The sequence below is a fragment of the Pristiophorus japonicus genome, chromosome 14 (genome assembly GCF_044704955.1).
Source record: "Pristiophorus japonicus isolate sPriJap1 chromosome 14, sPriJap1.hap1, whole genome shotgun sequence".
NCBI lineage: Eukaryota > Metazoa > Chordata > Chondrichthyes > Pristiophoridae > Pristiophorus > Pristiophorus japonicus.
In genome coordinates this window covers 65707083-65724582 of record NC_091990.1, presented here as the reverse complement: position 1 = coordinate 65724582, position 17500 = coordinate 65707083, and the positions used below count along the sequence as shown (strand labels likewise).

General features: G+C 47.6%; 1 protein-coding gene across 1 annotated transcript in view; it reads right to left on the bottom strand.

Annotated features, from left to right (window-relative positions):
- Positions 1-17500, bottom strand: part of LOC139279407 (CYFIP-related Rac1 interactor A-like) — a 158007-nt gene that overhangs the window by 139341 nt on the left and 1166 nt on the right. Inside the window, exons 2-3 of the mRNA XM_070898517.1 lie at positions 16183-16257; positions 8488-8566 (exon numbers count right to left, since the gene is read on the bottom strand). Of these exons, the coding sequence (XP_070754618.1) occupies positions 8488-8560 (73 nt within the window). The 5' untranslated portion in view covers positions 8561-8566; positions 16183-16257. The remainder of the gene's footprint in view (positions 1-8487; positions 8567-16182; positions 16258-17500) is intronic.

Genomic DNA, 17500 nt, shown 5'->3' with positions numbered 1-17500 from the left:
TAAAACAAAATGGAATCCAGAACTTGCTAGAAACTTCTGCAACAGACAGTCCGTTTGCATAAACATGCTAACCCTGACTGGAACTGCTGATAGCTGATTAATAGCCACCAGACAACATTAAACTGTCTTGCTGAGATAAGTACCACCCATTGTGCTCTCCTGTATTATCAATTCACCCCCTAAGAGATACTCAAATTACCAGCCATTATCTCTTGTACAGAACTCATCCATAATATGCAAGAAGCCACTATGGAAATCATGGGCCCAAATAACTGGCCGGGAAACTGGACAATCCTAAAACAATGAAAAGCAGGTAATAGCACATTATCACACCCTAATCGAGTCAGTGCTGTCTGGCCCACCAAAATCACTTACAAAAGAGACATTTGAGAAAAATGTAAAGACAAGGTTGTGGTAATCATTAATTCTTTATCTGTTTTCGCTGACTGCAAAGGCAGAACCAATACACAGGATGGAACCATAACTTGTTTTTTACTGTATAAATACTTTGTGAAACTGTATCATTTTGGGAGTCGTTGCTTAGCCTTTGACTGAGTAAGACTCTGCCTTGCTGCAAGTAAAAATTAAAGGAACATCTTCCGGAGCTGATTGTGTTGCACCTGGACAAGCTTTAACAAACCATGGCTAACCTAGGTCATACTGCACTAACCTGGCTCAACCTGGATTAATCCCAGTGAACTCAGAGGAACTTGGACCAAATCTGGTGCAAGGTTTTCATTGTGAATATAACAATAATAAGGCAGGTGATCAAAAGCTTGGTCAAAGAGGTAGGTTTTAAGGAGCGTCTTAAAGGAGAAAAGTGAGATAGAGAGGTGGAGAGGATTAGAGAGGGAGTTCCAGAGTTTAGAGCCCAGACAGCTGAAGGAACGGCCGCCAATGGTGAACTGATGAAAATTGGGGATACACAAGAGGCCAGAACTGGAGCAGCGCAGAGATCTCGTGCCCGGGGCATGGAGCTGGAGGAGATTACAGAGATAGGGAGAAGCGAGGCCATGGAGGGATTTGAAAACAATTCCAAGAATTTTTAACTCGAGGCATTGCCAGACTGGGAGCCAATGTAGGTCAGTGAGCACAGGGATGATGTGTGAATGGGACTTAGAACATAAGAATATAAGAAATAGGAGCTGGAGTAGGCCATTTGGCCTTTCAAGCCTGCTGTGCCATTCAACAAGATTATGGCTGATCTTCTACCTCAACTCTACCTTCCTATCTACCTATACTATCCCCATATCCCTTAATTCCTTTAGTTCCTAAAAATTTATCGAACTCTGTCTTGAATATACTCAATGACTGAGCATCCACAGCTCTCTGGGGTAGAGAATTCCAAAGATTCATAACCCTTTGAGTAAAGAAATTTCTCCTCAATTGCCGACCCTTTATTCTGAAATTGTGATCTCTGGTTCTAGACTCACCAGCCAGGGGAGTTTTCTCAACATAAACTCTGCCAAGCCCCTCAAGAATTTTAAATGTTTCAATTATATCACCTCTCATTCTTCTAAACTCTAGGGATTATAGGCCAAGTCTACTCAATCTCTCCTCATATAGCAATCCGCTCATCCCAGGAACCAGTCTAGTGAACCTTCGGTACACTCCCTCTAAGGCAAGTATGTCTTTCCTTAGGTAAGGTGACCAGACTGTACACAGTACTCCAGGTGTGGCCTCACCACTGCCCTGTATAATTGTAGTAAGACTTCCTTACTCTTATACTCTAATCCCTTTGTAACAACATACCATTTGTTTTCTGTACCTGCATGTTAACTTTCTGTGATTGATGTTCAAGGATATCCAGGTCCCTCTGAATGCAAACATTCCCCAGTCTCTCACTGTTCAAAAATTATGCTGCTTTTTTGTTTTTCCTACCAAAGTGGATAGCTTCACACTTCTGCACACTGTATTCCATTTGCCATGTTCTTGCCCATTCAGTCAACCTGTCTATATCCCCCTGAAGTCTCTTTGCATCCTCCTCACAATTTACATTCCCACCCACCTTTGTATCATCAGCAAACTTGGATATATTACACTCAATCCCTTCATCTACATCATTGATATAGATTGTGAATAGCTGGGGCCCAAGCACCGATCCTTGCGGCACCCCACTAATTACAGCCTGCCAACCAGAAAATGATCCGTTTATTCCTACTCTCTGTCCTCTGTCCGTTAACCAATCCTCCAATCGCATGAGTCCTAATTTTGTGTAATAGCCTCTTAGGTGGCACCTTATCGAATGCTTACTGAAAATCTAATTATACCACATCCACTGGTTCCCCCTTATCCATCCAATTAGTTACATGTTCAAAAAACTCTGACAGATTGGTCAAAGCATGTTGACTCTGCCTAATTATATTACGATTTTCTAAGTGCCTTGTTACCACGTCCCTAATAGACTCTCGCATTTTGCCTACTGCTGATGTCAGGCAAACTAGCCTATAGTTCCCTGTTTTTTCCCCTCCTCCTTTCTTAAATAGCGGGGTTATGTTCGCTACCTTCCAATCCTTTGGGAACTATTCTACAATCGAGGGAATTCTGGAAGATTAACACCAGTGCATCCCCTATCTCTGCAGTTATCTCTTTTAAAACTCTCGGAGGTCGGGTTCAGAGGATTTGTTGCCACTCAGTCCGGTTAATTTCTCCAGTACTATGTCATTACTTATACTGATTTTTTTAAGTACCTCATTCTTTCTAGAACCTTGGTTCCCCATTATTTCCGTAAAGTTTTTTGTGTCATCTAATGGGGAACAAGGTGCGAGTTGGGATATGGACAGCAATGCTTTGAATCACCTCAAGTTTAGGGAGGGTAGAACGTGGGAGGCCAGCCAGGAGATCATAGGAATGTAGGAACAGGGGTAGGCTATTCAGCCCCTTAAGACTGCTCCACCATTCAATGGGATCATAGCTGATCTGCAACCGAACTCCGTATACTCACATTTGGCCCATATCTCTTTGGTTAACAGAAAGCTATCAATCACAGATTTAACAATTGATCTCACATCAATTGCCATTTGCGGAAGAGAGTTCCAAACTTCTCCCATACTTTGTGTGTAGAAGTGTTTCGTAACTTCACTACTGAAAAGTCTGGCTCTAATTTTTAGACTCTGCCTCTTGGTCCTAGACTCCCCAACCAGCGGGAATAGTTTCTCTCTACCTACTCTATCTGTTCCCCTTAATATCCTGAAAAATTCGATCAAAGCTTCCTTTAATCTTCTAAATTCTAGGGAATACAACCCAATTTCATAGAATCATAGAAATTTACAGCATGGAAGGAGACCATTTTGGCCCATCGTGTCTGCATCGGCCAACAAGAGGTTATCCAGCCTAATCCCACTTTCCAGCTCTCGGTCTGTAGCCCTGAAGGTTACGGCACTTCAGGTGCACATCCAAGTACTTTTTAAATGTGGTGAGGGTTTCTGCCTCTTCTACCCTTTCAGGCAGTGAGTTCCAGACCCCCACAACTGTCTTGGTGAAGAAATTGCTCCTCATATCCCCTCTAAACCTTCTACCAATTACTTTAAATTTATGCCCCCGTGTTGTTGACCCCTCTGCTAAGGGAAATAGGCCCTTTCTATCCACTATATCTAGGCCACTCATAATTTTATACACCTCAACAAGGTCTCCCCTCAGCCTCCTCTGTTCCAAGGAAAACAAACCCAGCCTATCCAATCTGTCCTCATAGCTTAGATTCTCCACTCCCGGCAACATCCTCGTAAATCTCCTCTGTACCCCCTCCAGTGCAATCATGTCCTTCCTGTAATGTGGTGACCAGAACTGTACGCAGTACTCCAGCTGTGGCCAAACCAGTGTTTTATACAGTTCAAGCATAACCCCTCCACCTTGCTCTTATATTCTATGCCTAGGCTAATAAAGGCAAGCATTTCGTATTTCTTCTTAACCACCTTATCTACCTGGCCTGCTACTTTCAGGGATCTGTGGACATGCACTCCAAGGTCTCTTTGTTCCTCTACGCTTCTCAGTGTCGTACCGTTTAATGTGTATTCCCTTTCCTTGTTAGACCTCCCCAAATGCATTACCTCACACTTCTCCGGATTAAATTCCATTTGCCACTGTTCTGCCCACCTGACCAGTTGATTGATTTCTTCCTGCAGTCCGCAACTTTCTTCTTCATTATCAACCACACAGCCGATTTAGTGTCATCTGCAAACTTCTGAATCATACCCCCTATATTCAAGTCTAGATCATTGATATATATCACAAAAAGCAAGTGACCCAGTACTGAGCCCTGCGGAACCCCACTGGATACAGCCTTCCAGTCACAAAACACCCATCAACCATTAATCTTTGCTTCCTGCCTCTGAGCCAATTTTGGATCCAACTTGCCACTTTGCCTTGGATCCCATGGGCTTTTACTTTCATGACCAGTCTGCCATGTGGGACCTTACCAAAAGCTTTGCTAAAATCAATATACACTACATCATACGCACTGCCCTCATTGACCCTCCTGATTACCGCCTCGAAAAATTCAATCATGTTAGTCAGACACAACCTTCCTTTAACAAATCCGTGCTGTCCCTGATTAATCCGTGTCTTTCTAAATGAAGATTTATCCTGTCCTTCAGGACTTTTTCCAAGAGTTTTTCTGCCACTGAGATTAGGCTGACTGGCCTGTAATTACTCGGCCCATTCCTTTCTCCCTTCTTAATCAAAGGTACAACATTAGCAGTCCTCCAGTCCTCTGGCAGCACACCTGAAGCCAGAGAGGATTGGAAAATGATGGTCAAAGCTATTTCCTCATTTGCTTCGCTTAACAACCTGGGATACATTTCATCCAGGCCTGGGGATTTATCTACTTTCAAAGCAACCCCCAATACCTCCTCTCTCATTATGTTTATTTCATCTAATATTTCACACTCCTCCTCCTCAATAGCAATGTCTGCATCGCCCCTCTCTTTTGTGAAGACAGACGCAAAGTATTCATTAAGGACCACACCCACATCTTCTGCCTCCACACACAGATTACCCTCATGGTCTCTAATAGGCCCGACCCTTTTTTTTAGTTATCCTCTTGCTCTTAATGTGTTTATAAAACATCTTTGGGTTTTCCTTGATTTTACTTGCCAAGAATTTTTCATGCTCTCTCTTTGCTTTCCTAATTTCCCTTTTGATCTCATCCCAACACTTTCTATACTCCTGTAGAGTTTCTGCAGTATTCAGCCCTCGGTATCTGTCATAAGCCTCCCCTTTTTTCTTTATCCTACCCTGTATGTCCCTCAACATCCAGGGTGCTCTAGATTTGTTAATCCCACCCTTTTTCTTTAAGGGCACATATTTGGCCTGAACCCTCAGGATCTCCTCCTTGAATGCCTCCCACTGCTCTGACACTGATTAACCTTCAAGAAGCTGTTTCCCGTCCACTTTGGCTAAATCACCTCTCAGCTTTGCAAAGTTGGCTTTTCTCCAATTTAGAACTTTTATTCCCGGTCTATCCTTATCCTTTTCCATAACTACCTTAAATCTAACTGAATTATGGTCATTGGCACCCAAGTGCTCTCCCACTAATACCCCTTCAACCTGCCCAGTTTCATTCTCCAAAACTAAATCCAGAACCGCCCCCTCCCTTGTTGGGCTTGCTACATACTGGGTAAAAAAGTTCTATTGAATGCATTTTAGGAATTCCACACCCTCTATACCCTTCACACTAATTTTGTCTCCATTACTATTCGGATAGTTGAAATCCCCTATTATTACTGCCCTATAGTTTTTGCACTTCTCAGAATTTTGCCTACATATTTGCTCCTCTATCTCCCTCCCACTGTTTGGGGGTCTATAGTACACGCCCAGCAATGTGATCGGCCCATTTTTGTTCTTCAGTTCGACCCATATGGCCTCATTTGATGATCCCTCTAACATATCATCCCTCCTCACATGTAGTTGTTTCTTTAATCAGTACCACAACACCTCCCCTCCCCTTTTACCACCCCCCCTCTCTGTCCCATCTGAAAATCCGGTAACCAGGAATGTTGAGTTGCTGTACCTGCCCATCTTTTAGCCATGTCTCTGTAATAGCTATAATACATACTCCCAAGTGTCAACCTGTGTTCTCAGCTCATGTCTTATTTGCTATGCTCCTTGCATTGTAGTATATACCACTTAGTTCAGCCAGACCTCCTTGTTGACTGCTTTCCAGTCCTTGTTTCCTCTGTCCATCAAATTCACTTTCTAATTTTTGTTTTCCAATTCAAGCTTTACTCCCCTCCCTACTGAATCTACTCTCAGGTTCCCATCCCCCTGCCAAGTCTAAACCCTCCCCGACAGCACTAGCAACTCCCCCACTCTCCCCCCCACCCCTCCGTGAGGATATTGGTCCCGGCTCTGTTGAGGTGGTTTTTTTAACGTGTGGTGGCTGTTGCACACCAATCACCACACGGGCTTGACAGAGCTAGGTCTTGGTCCAGTGGCAAGGGTTAACCAGGACGACTGGAGACCAGCTCTGCTGCACAGACCGAGCGCGCACACGTAATACTGTGTGGGCTGGCCCGTGCTGCCCCTGGGCCCTCGGCTCTTCTGGGTCCCGAACTCACGCCTCTCCTTGGCCCCGATCATGTCTCTCTACAGTCTCTTGCCGCTCCTTCGCCCCGACCTCGCCGCTCCTGCTGTGCCTGCCCACGCTCCAATCAGCGACCTGGATCTTGGTGACGTCCAAGCCAGTCGCCCTTTTCACTGCCGTTGCTCTCCTGTTCCAGCACGTGCTGCTCCCTGGAGTGGTACACCGCCACACTGCTCCTTCTGCTCCCCGGCCTGTTCCCATGGTGCTGTACCACTCTCCCTCAAATCTGCCATCATCACCCCTCTCCTCAAAAAACCTTTGACCCCACTGTGCTTGCAAACTACCTCCCCAGCTCCAACCTCCCTTTCCTCTTCAAAGTTCTTGAACGTGTTGTTGTCTCCCAAATCCGGGCCCATCTTTCCCGGAACGCCTTGTTTGAATCCCTCCAATCACATTTCCGCCTCTGCCACAGTCCCGCAACAGCTTTTATCAAAGTCACAACTGACATCCTTTGTGACTTTGTGTTCCAAATCATGAGGGGTCTGGACAGAGTAGACAGAGCGAAACTTCCCATTGAGTGGAAGGGTGGAGAGCCAGAGGACACAGATTTAAGGTGATTGGCAGAAGAACCAAAGGCGACATGAGGAAAAACCTTTTCACACAGCGAGTGGTTCTGATCTGGAATGCACGGCCTGAGAGGGTGGTGGAGGCAGGCTCCATCACCACTTTCAAAAGGGAATTAGATAAGTACCTGAAGGAAAATAATGTGCAGGGTTGGGTGGGGGGTTGGGACTAGCTGAAGCACCCTTGCAGAGAGCTGGCACAGAATCGATGGGCCGAATGGCCTCTTACTGCGCTGTAACCATTCTATGACTGTGACAAAGGTAAACTATCCCTCCTCATCCTTCTCGACCTGTCTGCAGCCTTTGACACAGTTGACCACAACAATCTCCTCCAACGCCTCTCCACCATCATCCAGCTGGGTGGGGCTGCATTCGCCTGGTTCCATTCTTATCTATCTAATCGTAGCCAGAAAATCTCCCTATTTCTCATCTATATACTGCCCCTTGGTGATAGCATCCGAAAACACGGCATCAATTTCCACATGTACTCTGACTACACCCAGCTCTACCTCACCACCACTTCTCTTGCCCCATTCACTGTCTCAAAATTATCAGACAGCTTGTCCGACATCCAGTACTGGATGAACAGAAATTTCTTCCAATTAAAGATTGGCACGCCCAAAGCCATTGTCTTCTCTTGAGTGTGTGTGTGTCTCTTTCTCGCTCTCGAGTCTGTTTCTTTCTCTCTCTCCAGTGTGTGTGTGTCTCTCCGTCTCTCTCTCCCTCTCTCGAGTCTGTATCTTTCTCTCTCTCCAGTGTGTACGCCTCTCTCTCTCTCTCTCTCTCTCTCTCTCTCTCTCTCTCTCTCTCTCGTCTGTTTAGAAACATAAGAACATAAGAAATAGGAGCAGGAGTCGGCCATTTGACCCCTCGAGACTGTTCCACCATTTAATAAGATCATGGCTGATCTGATCATGGACTCGGGCCCACTTCCCCACCCGCTCCCCAGAACCCTTTATTCCCTTATCACTCAAAAATCTATCTATCTCCGCCTTTAATATATTCAATGACCCAGCCTCCACAGTTCTCTGGGATAGAGAATTCCACAGATTTACAACTCTCTGAGAGAAGAAATTCCTCCTCATTTCAGTTTGAAATGGGCAGCCCCTTATTGTGAGACTATGTGCCCTAGTTTTAGTTTCCCCTATGTGGAAATATCCTCTCTGCATCCACCTTGTCGAGCCCCCTCATAATCTTACATGTTTCGATAAGATTTTCTTTCTCTCTCTCCAGTGTGTCTCTCCCTCTCTCTCAAGTGTCTCTCGTTCAGTTTGTAACCCCACACGATGTGAGCTGTGCGATCTCTGTGCCATGTACAAATCTAACAGATGACAACATGCTAACCTTCAAAATCCAGGTAGAACACAGGACCGTGCTGCAACTCAGTGATGGCCAGAACACGAAGGATATTACCCATCGCAAGCTGGAAAAGAGGAGAGCAGAATGAGACTAACCTGTCACACTCACTGACACAGCCCGTCACACCTTCCCAGTGACCCCCAGCCCATGACCTCCAGCCCCACGACCTCCAGCCCACGACCTCTAACCCCACGACCTCCAGCCACACGATCTCCAGCCCATGGCCTGCAGCCCCGTGACCTCCAACCCCGCAACCTCCAGCCCACGATCTCCAGCCCATGACCTCCAGTCCCACAACGTCCAGCCCTGTGACCTCCAATCCAGGATCTCCAGCCAGACGACCTCCAGCCCACGACCTCCAGCCCCGTGACCTCCAACCCAGGACCTCCAGCCCCACGACCTCAAGCCATACGACCTCCAGCCCACGAACTATAGCCCCTCCGACCTCCAACCCACGACCTCCAACCCACGACCTTCAGCTCCGTGACCTCCAGCCCCATGACCTCCAACCCCATGACCTCTAGCCCAGGACCTCCAAGTATTGTTACTGCTGTTATGTAAGTATCTCTAACAGCTTTCCTGTATTATTCACCTCTCCAGAATGCACAGCAAGGACTAGAGTTTGGGCCATTCAATGTACAATAATGTAATACATGTCAGTTTGGCTCAGTAGGTAGTGCTCTCACCTCTGAATCAGAAGGTTGTGGGTTCAAGCCCTTCTCCAGAGAGTGGAGACCATAACCTAGGCTGACACCCCAATGCATACTGAGGGAGTACCACACTGTCAGGAGTGTGTCTTTTGACTGAGACCTTAAACCGAGGACCTGTCTTCCCTCTCGGGTGGATGTAAAAGATCGCATGGCGCTATTTCGAAGAGCTGAGAAGTTCTCTGCGGTATCCTGGCAAATATTTGTCCATCAGGTCACGCAACAAGAACTTGCATTCATATAGCGCCTTCAGTGTAGTAAATGCCCCAAGGCGCTTCACAGGAGCGATATCAAACAACATCTGACACCGAGCCACAAAAAGAGATACGGGGGCAGGAAAGAGGTAGGTTTTAAGGAGCATCTTAAAAGAGGAAAAAGAGGTAGAGATACTAAGAGGTTTAGGGAGGGATTTACAGAGCTTAGGGCCCAGGCAGCCGAAGGTATGGCCACCAATGGTGGACTGATGAAAATTGGGGATGTGCAAGAGACCAGAATTAGAGTGTAGAGACCTCAGAGTGTTGTAGGGCTGGAGAAGATTATAGAGATAGGGAGGGGCAAGGCCATGGAGGGATTTGAAAACAAGGATGAGAATTTTAAGATCGAGGTGTTGCCGGTCCTGGAGCCAATGTAGGTCAACGAGCACAGGGTGATGGGTGAAGGGTCTTGGTGCAAGTTAGGACATGGGCAGCTGAGTTTTGGATGAACTCAGGTTTCTGTAAGATGGAAGACTGGAGGCTGGACAGGAAAGACTTGGAATAGTCTAGTCTAGAGGTAACAAAGGTATGGATGAGGGTTTCAGCAGTGGATGAGCTGAAGTAGTGAGGAAGATGGGCGATATTATGGAGAGGAAATAGGTGGTCTTGGTGATGGAGCGGATATGTCATCGGAAGCTCACAAGGTTGCGAACAGTCTGATTCAGCCTCAGACAGCGATCAGGGAGAGAGACGGAGTCAGTGGCGAGGGAACGGAGTTTGTGGCGGGGTCCATAGACAATGGCTTCGGTCTTCTCAATATTTAATTGGAGGCTGTAATATATATAGCTCCACCTGTGGACTACTGTGGCACTGCAGCTACTGCTGTGCACAAAAAAAGAGGGAACAGGTCACCTGACTAGAGTTTCGGAGTGTTCTACCATCTTGTGTTTGTGAGTTGTACTAAAGATATAACAATGGCGATGAAGATGGGATAATCGGGGGGAAAAAGCTGTAATTTTTGTTGGTGGAGGAGTCAGCCAACTGACAGAGACTTTGAGAGCTTCTCTGTTTTGATTAACAGCTACAACTCCAAGGTAAATTACAAGCACACTTGTCGGAACTGCCAGATGGCCTCGCCTATGGGGGTAATAGGGCATTTGGAGGAGTTTCAACGTGACCGTGAAAGTTTCGGAGCGTATGTGTTTTTCACCGCAAATAATATCATCGAAGTCCCCAATGATGAACACCATAACTGGGTGGTGTTGGAAAGACAATGAGGGATTTTCTTAACTGAAGCAGGGCCCGTGGTGTATGAAACCCTGAAAGATTTGCTTGTGCCTGTCAAGCCAAAGGACATAACTCTTAAGCAGATTCTAAGTTAGAACAGCACTACAGTCCTGAGCCCCTGGAAATTGCTGAAAGTTATCGTTTCGGAATACGAGATCAGTTAACCGCTGTGATCAGAAGAAAGTTTTTGACAATGCCTAACTTGACTTTTGATTTAGCGAGTCAGACAGCTATGTCAATGAACACGACCGACCAATATTCCCGAGAATTTCATACTATTTCCAGTCGTCAGGCAACCAAGGGGAATCGCCTGCAGGTTAAAAGTAAAAGGCAGTTGGGCCCCAAGGTCTCAGAAACTGGCAATGGTAACAGAGCATTGAAATCCTGCTATCGGTGCCTGGGACAACACATTGCTCAAAATTGTCCATATGTAAAGGCAGAGTGTTTCATCAGCAGGAAAATTGGGTATCTTGCGAAGACATGCCGACAGAAGGGTAAACCAGTTTTGAAAGCTTTAAGTAGAGATCCCCAGAGACTACATAGCATGGGAGAAAAACAACAGGACGAGGAGATGTTAGAGCTAAGCATCATCAGGAGCACAAGGTTAATTAACAGCGATTTGAAAAGTATCATAATTCACATAGATGTTGCAGGAATCAAGATACCCATGGAAATCGATACTAGTGCATCCGTGAGTATAGTACCGGAGTTGCTATACATCGACAAATTGCGTGATTTCCTCTTGGAGAAATCCAAGATAGAGCTGCGAGGATACTCAGGAGAGAACATTCCTGTGGTAGATCATATCACCGTACCGGTGAAATACAAGGATGAATTTCAGAGCTTGCTTCTATTAGTAGTAGTAGGAGACAAACCTGCCTTACGAGGAAGAAATTAGTTGGGATCACTGAAGCTGGATTGGAGTGAGATTTTCCGTGTTCAAGCGAGATTTGCATCAAAGGATGATGTCATCAAGAATTATCCGAAGGTATTCTGCGAAACGGGCAGTCCGATCCAAGGCTTCAAGGCGAGTGTCAGGGTACAGAAGGACGCTAGATCGGTTTACTACAAGCCACGTTCTGTACCATACGCACTCAAGGAGTAAGTTGAGCAAGAACTCAAAAGACTAGAGACTGAGAACATTATTTCTAAGATAGATCGATGTAATTGGGCTACACCCATTGTTGTTGTACCTAAGTCCGATGGTAAGGTAAGATTATGTGGTGATTATAAAGTAACCGCAAACCAGGTTCAAGAGGGTAATCTCCCCAATTCATTGCCAAATGTAGATGATTTGTTCACAACACTGCCAGGTGGTCAGATCTTCCCAAAATTAGATCTTACGAATACCTACTTACAGTTTGAACTAGATGAGGAGTCCAAGTCATACTTGACTATAAATACTCATCTAGGCCTATATCAATTTAATAGGCTACGATTTGGAGTGTCTTCCGCCCCCCCTGCCATATTCCAAGGGGTGATGAATCAGATTTTGCAAGGTATTGAACGGGTAGTATGTTATTTAGATGACATACTAATTTCAGCACCAAATAGGCAAATTCATAAAGTCCTCAAATGGCTAGAGAAGCACAGAGTATGAGAAACTGCTCGCAAGTGTGAGTTATTTCAAAACTCCATGGAATACTTAGGGTACAGAGTAGACAAAGATGGTTTACATCCAACCAAGGGAAAACTGGATGCAATCAGAAATGCACCTACTCCCAAGAATGTCACTGAACTTTGATCATTTTTGGGTCTTTTGAACAATTATGGGAAGTTCCTACCAAATTTGGTTACAGTATTACATCCATTGAATGAACTGTTGAAAAAACAGGTCCATTGGAAGTGGTCAGAAGAATACAATACAGCATTCAAGGAGTGTTAAAGCAAATTGGTAGAGAGCACCATGTTAGTTCACGATGACGTATCTAAGGAGATTAAGCTAGCATGTGATGCCTCTCCGTACGGAGTTAGGGCAGTGATCTCTCATGTGCTACATAGTGGGGAGGAGAGACCAATTGCTTTTGCTTCATGCACTCTCAGTGCCAATGAGCGTAATTATGCACAAATCGAAAGGGAAGCTTTGGCATTTATTTTTGGAGTCAAGAAGTTCCACAAATACTTGTATGGTTGTAAGTTTACCATCGTTACAGACCATAAGCCCCTGACAGCAATCCTCCATCCAAAGTCCCCAGTTCCAACATTAGCTGCAGCCCAAATGCAGAGATGGGCTTTGATTTTGTCAGCATATACATATGATATTGAATACAGTCAATCAGCTGATCACAGTAATGCTGATGCTATGTCTAGATTGCCTTCCCCATCACAAGTTACATCCGATAGGGAAGAAGTGTTCTATTTTTCATACATTGATGAACTGGCAGTCACAGCTGAAGAGATTGGTAGAGCAACCAAACGTGACCCAGTGATGTCAAAGGTGTATAGTTACATTGAAAATGGCTCGTCAAACCAGGTAACAGACAAAGATATTCATCCATTCTTCATTCATAGGAATGAATTATCCATCGATAAAGATTGTATCATGTGGGGTGCAAGAGTGGTTATACCAAATAAATTCAGGTCCAAATTATTAGGAGACCTCCATGACCAGCACCAGGGAATGTGCTTGACCAAGAATTTTGCACACAGTTACTTATGGTGGCCAGGTCTAGATAAAGAGATAGAGTACATCGTCAGTCAATGTACAACATATCAATTGGTGAGCAAGAAACCACCATCAGTACCATTACAGCCATGGAAATGGCCTCCCAGGTTGTGATTGATAGCCAGCCAAAGTGGGTCAAGGTGTTTCCAATGTGGAAAATAACAAGTAAAACATTAGACATTTTACGAAGATTATTTTCTTCATTTGGCCTCCCAGAAGAAATTGTTTCTGATAATGGACCACAATTTCGTTCAGAAAAATTTGCACAGTTCACGACCAAAAATGGTGTGAAACATACCAAGGTTCCACCATACCACCTTACTTCAAATGGTGCAGCAGAGCGCACTGTACAAATTGTAAAACGTGCCCTCATCAAACAAATGTTGGATCCAAATCCAAAGAAACAACATTTGTCATTGGACCATAAATTGGCTAATTTTCTAATTACATATCGTAATACTCCTCATACAACTATTGGTAGAACACCAGCAGAGTTGTTTCTCAAACGACAGCCACAAACCAGATTCTCATTGTTAAAACCAAACTTGGCACAGTCCGTAGAAGAGAAACAATTAAAACAGAAAGAGAATCATGATAGAGGTAGAGTAAAAGAGAGAAGTGTGAAATTAAATAAGAAGGTGAGAGTGAAAAACCATCACCATAAATGGTTAAAGTGGTTACCAGGAAGAGTGGTGAAGATATGTGGTCCTCGCACTCATTTGGTCAAGATGTTTGATCATGGACAAGTTAGGTTTGGTCACATTGATCATGTTTTACCTACAGACGTGGAAGTAGCTGAAGGTGAGAATGATTCAATTATTTCTGACTCATCAGATAGTTTTGATACAAGTAAAGAACCAGTAGCAAATCCTCCATCCAATGTACTGGAAACAAGTCTAAGAGAAAGTCAGAATTTAAGTCTGAGTCCAAGTCAGGCAAACAAACAGTCTGAAGTTGTAGAGACTTCAAATGGAAATCAAGGGCATCCCTTGGCGGAAAACTCTCCTCAGAATCAGCCTAGAATGAGTTTAAATTTGACACCATGTTTGGAAGGTTCTGTTCAAGAGCGAAGGTTTCCTCCGAAACAGAAAACAAGTGGTTAAGCTTGATTTGTAAATATGGCAAAATAGTCCATATCCTTTGGTATGTATAACCATGCAAGTTATGTATGATGATTGTTTGTTATAATTACTTTTTCATTAAGGAGGGAGAAGTGTAATATATATAGCACCACCTGTGGATTACTGTAGCACTGCAGCCAGTGTTGTGTGCAAATAAAGAGGGAACAGGTCACATGACTAGAGTTCTAGAGTGTTCTGCCATCTTAAGGCTGTGTGTGTGTTTGTGAGTTGTACTAAAGATATAACAGAGGCAATTTCTGCTCATCCAGTACTGGATGTCGGACAAGCAGCCTGACACTTTACAGACCGTGGAGGGGTCGAGAGAAGTGGTAGTGAGGTAGAGCTGCATGTCATCAGTGTATATGTGGAAACTGACTCGGATGATGTCGCCAAGGGGCAACTTGTAGATGAGAAATAGAAGGCGGCCAAGGATAGATCCTTGAGGGACACCAGAGGTAACGCTGCGGGAGCGGGATGAGGAGCCAATGCTGGAGATTTTCTGGCTACGGTTAGATAGATAAGAATGGAACCAGGCAAGTGCAGTCCCATCCAGCTGGACAATGGTGGAGAGGCGTTGGAGGAGGATGCAGTGGTCAACCGTGTCAAAGGTCAAACAGGTCCAAGAGGACAAGGAGGGAGAGCATTGCATGGTCACAGTCACATAGGATGCCATTTGTCAATTTGATAAGAGTCATTTCAGTACTCTGGCATGAGTTAGATCCTGACTGGAGAGATTCAAACATGGAGGTGTGAGAAAGAGGAGCACGGATTTAGGAGGCGACAACACGTTCAAGGACACTGTTGCCCGCCCCCTGCTGGTCTGTTCCTCTCCGGTTCTGATCCCCCACCCGCCCGGGTCTGTTGCCCTGTTCCCTGGGTCTGTGTACCAAACCCCCACCCGGTCTGTCCCCCGCCCACCACCCACTCCCCTTCCTGGTCTGTCACCCAAACCCCCCTCCCCCGCCCGGTCTGTCCCCCCAAACCCCCACCCCCTCCTGGTCTGTACCCCTGCCCCCACCCCTTCCTGGTCTGTCCCCCGCCCCCCACCTACTCCCCCACCCAGTCTGTCCCTCCTCCCCCGCCCGGACTCTCCCCCGCCCCCCACCCACTCCCCCTCCCGGTCTGTCCCCCAAACCCCCTCCCCTGCCTGGTCTGTCCCCCGCCCCCCCAACCCCGCCCGGTCTTTCCCCCCCCCCTCTCCGCCCGGTCTTTCCCCCCCACCCCCGCCGGCTCAGTCCCTAGCCCTCCCCTGCCCGGTCTGTCCCCCCCACCCCCGCCGGCTCTGTCCCTACCCCTCGCCCGGTCTGCCCGCCCCCTCTCCCCCGCCGGCTCTGTCTCCTCCCCCCCGCCGGCTCTGTCCCCGGGGATATGTTACATGTCACTGAAGGGTTGCACAATGCTGGTGTGGAGCATTGAGACGGCCAGAGTCCAGTTGGTGGAAGGGTCGGTTTCTGTGCTACAGACGGTGGGTCTGGATGTAAGCTCACTGTACCCGGCATGTTTACATTGCTGTTTGTGGAACTTGCTGTGGGCCAGGATTCCCCACATTACAACACTGACTACATTTCGAAACGACTTCATTGTTGCAAAGCATTTGTGTCATCCTGAGCTTGTGACAGGCGCTACAGAAATGCAGCCCGTCATCTGTTAGATGATGTAATGTTTACAATGAATAGCAGTCTATAAAACCTGGAGCAGAAACTCACGTTTGCTGGAGCTGGAGTGAACAACGAGCGATTCCTGTCACAAGGTTTTCAATAAAATGGCCCATGGGCAGCAGCCTGTGGGAACATAGAGAGAGGCAGTGAGAGAGAGGCAGCCCGGGGGGGGGGGTCAGATACAGCACCCCCCCACCCCCACACAGTGAGAGAGGGGCGGCCTGTGGGGTCAGATACAGCCCCCTCGCCCCCACACAGTGAGAGAGGAGTGGCCCGGGGGGGGGGGGTCAGATACAGCCCACCCTCCACCCCTCCCTCCCACACGCTCCCCCCTCCCCACACCCTCCCCCCCGACACACTCCCCCCTCCCCACACACTCCCCCCTCCCCCCACACACAGCCCCCCACACCCTACCCCTCCCCACACCCTCCCCCCCTACACACTCCCCCCTTCCCACACCCCCCCCCCACACACTCCCCCCTCCCCACACACTCCCACCTCCCCACACCCCCCCCACACACAGCCCCCCACACCCTCCCCCCCCACACACTCCCCCCTCCCCACACAGCCCCCCACACACTCCCCCTCCCCACACACAGCCCCCCACACCCTCCCCCCTCCCCACACCCTCCCCCCCACACACTCCCCCCTCCCCACACACAGCCCCCCCACACACTCCCCCTCCCCACACACAGCCCCCCCACGCACTCCCCCCTCCCCACACACAGCCCCCCCACACACTCCCCCTCCCCACACACAGCCCCCTCTCCATTCCGAGCCCCTCCCCACACACAATGAAATTGCACAAACCTAGCCATCCAGTTCACAGTGAGCCAGCTACAGGAACCAGGGGAGGGGGGGTGGGTGCGCCAGGTTCACAGCACGATGGCAGGGGTGGCGGGGGGGAAGGTTTACAGCATCCAGTGATGGGGGTGGGGGGCAGGGTTCCATGAACAAGGGAGGTGGACCGGGGTTACAGGAACCGGGGGGGGGGGCAGGGGGTTGGCAGCTCAGGGTTACAGAATACGGGGGGGGGGGTGTTGGCAGCCCAGTGTTACAGAATACGGGGGGGGGGGGGTTGGCGGGCCAGTTTTACAGTATACGGGGCGGGTGGGGGGGGGGGGGTCGCAGGGTTACAGGACGAGGGGGGTGGCCTGGGTTACAGGATATGGGGGGGGAAGGCCTGGGCTTACAGGAAACAGGGTTGGGCCCGGGGTTACAGGATACGAGGGGGGCCCGGGGTTACAGGAAACAGGGTTGGGCCCCGGGTTACAGGATACGAGGGGGGCCCGGGGTTATAGGATACGGGGGGGTGGGGGGGGGGCAGGGTTACAGGATACGAGGAGGGCCCGGGGTTACAGGAAAC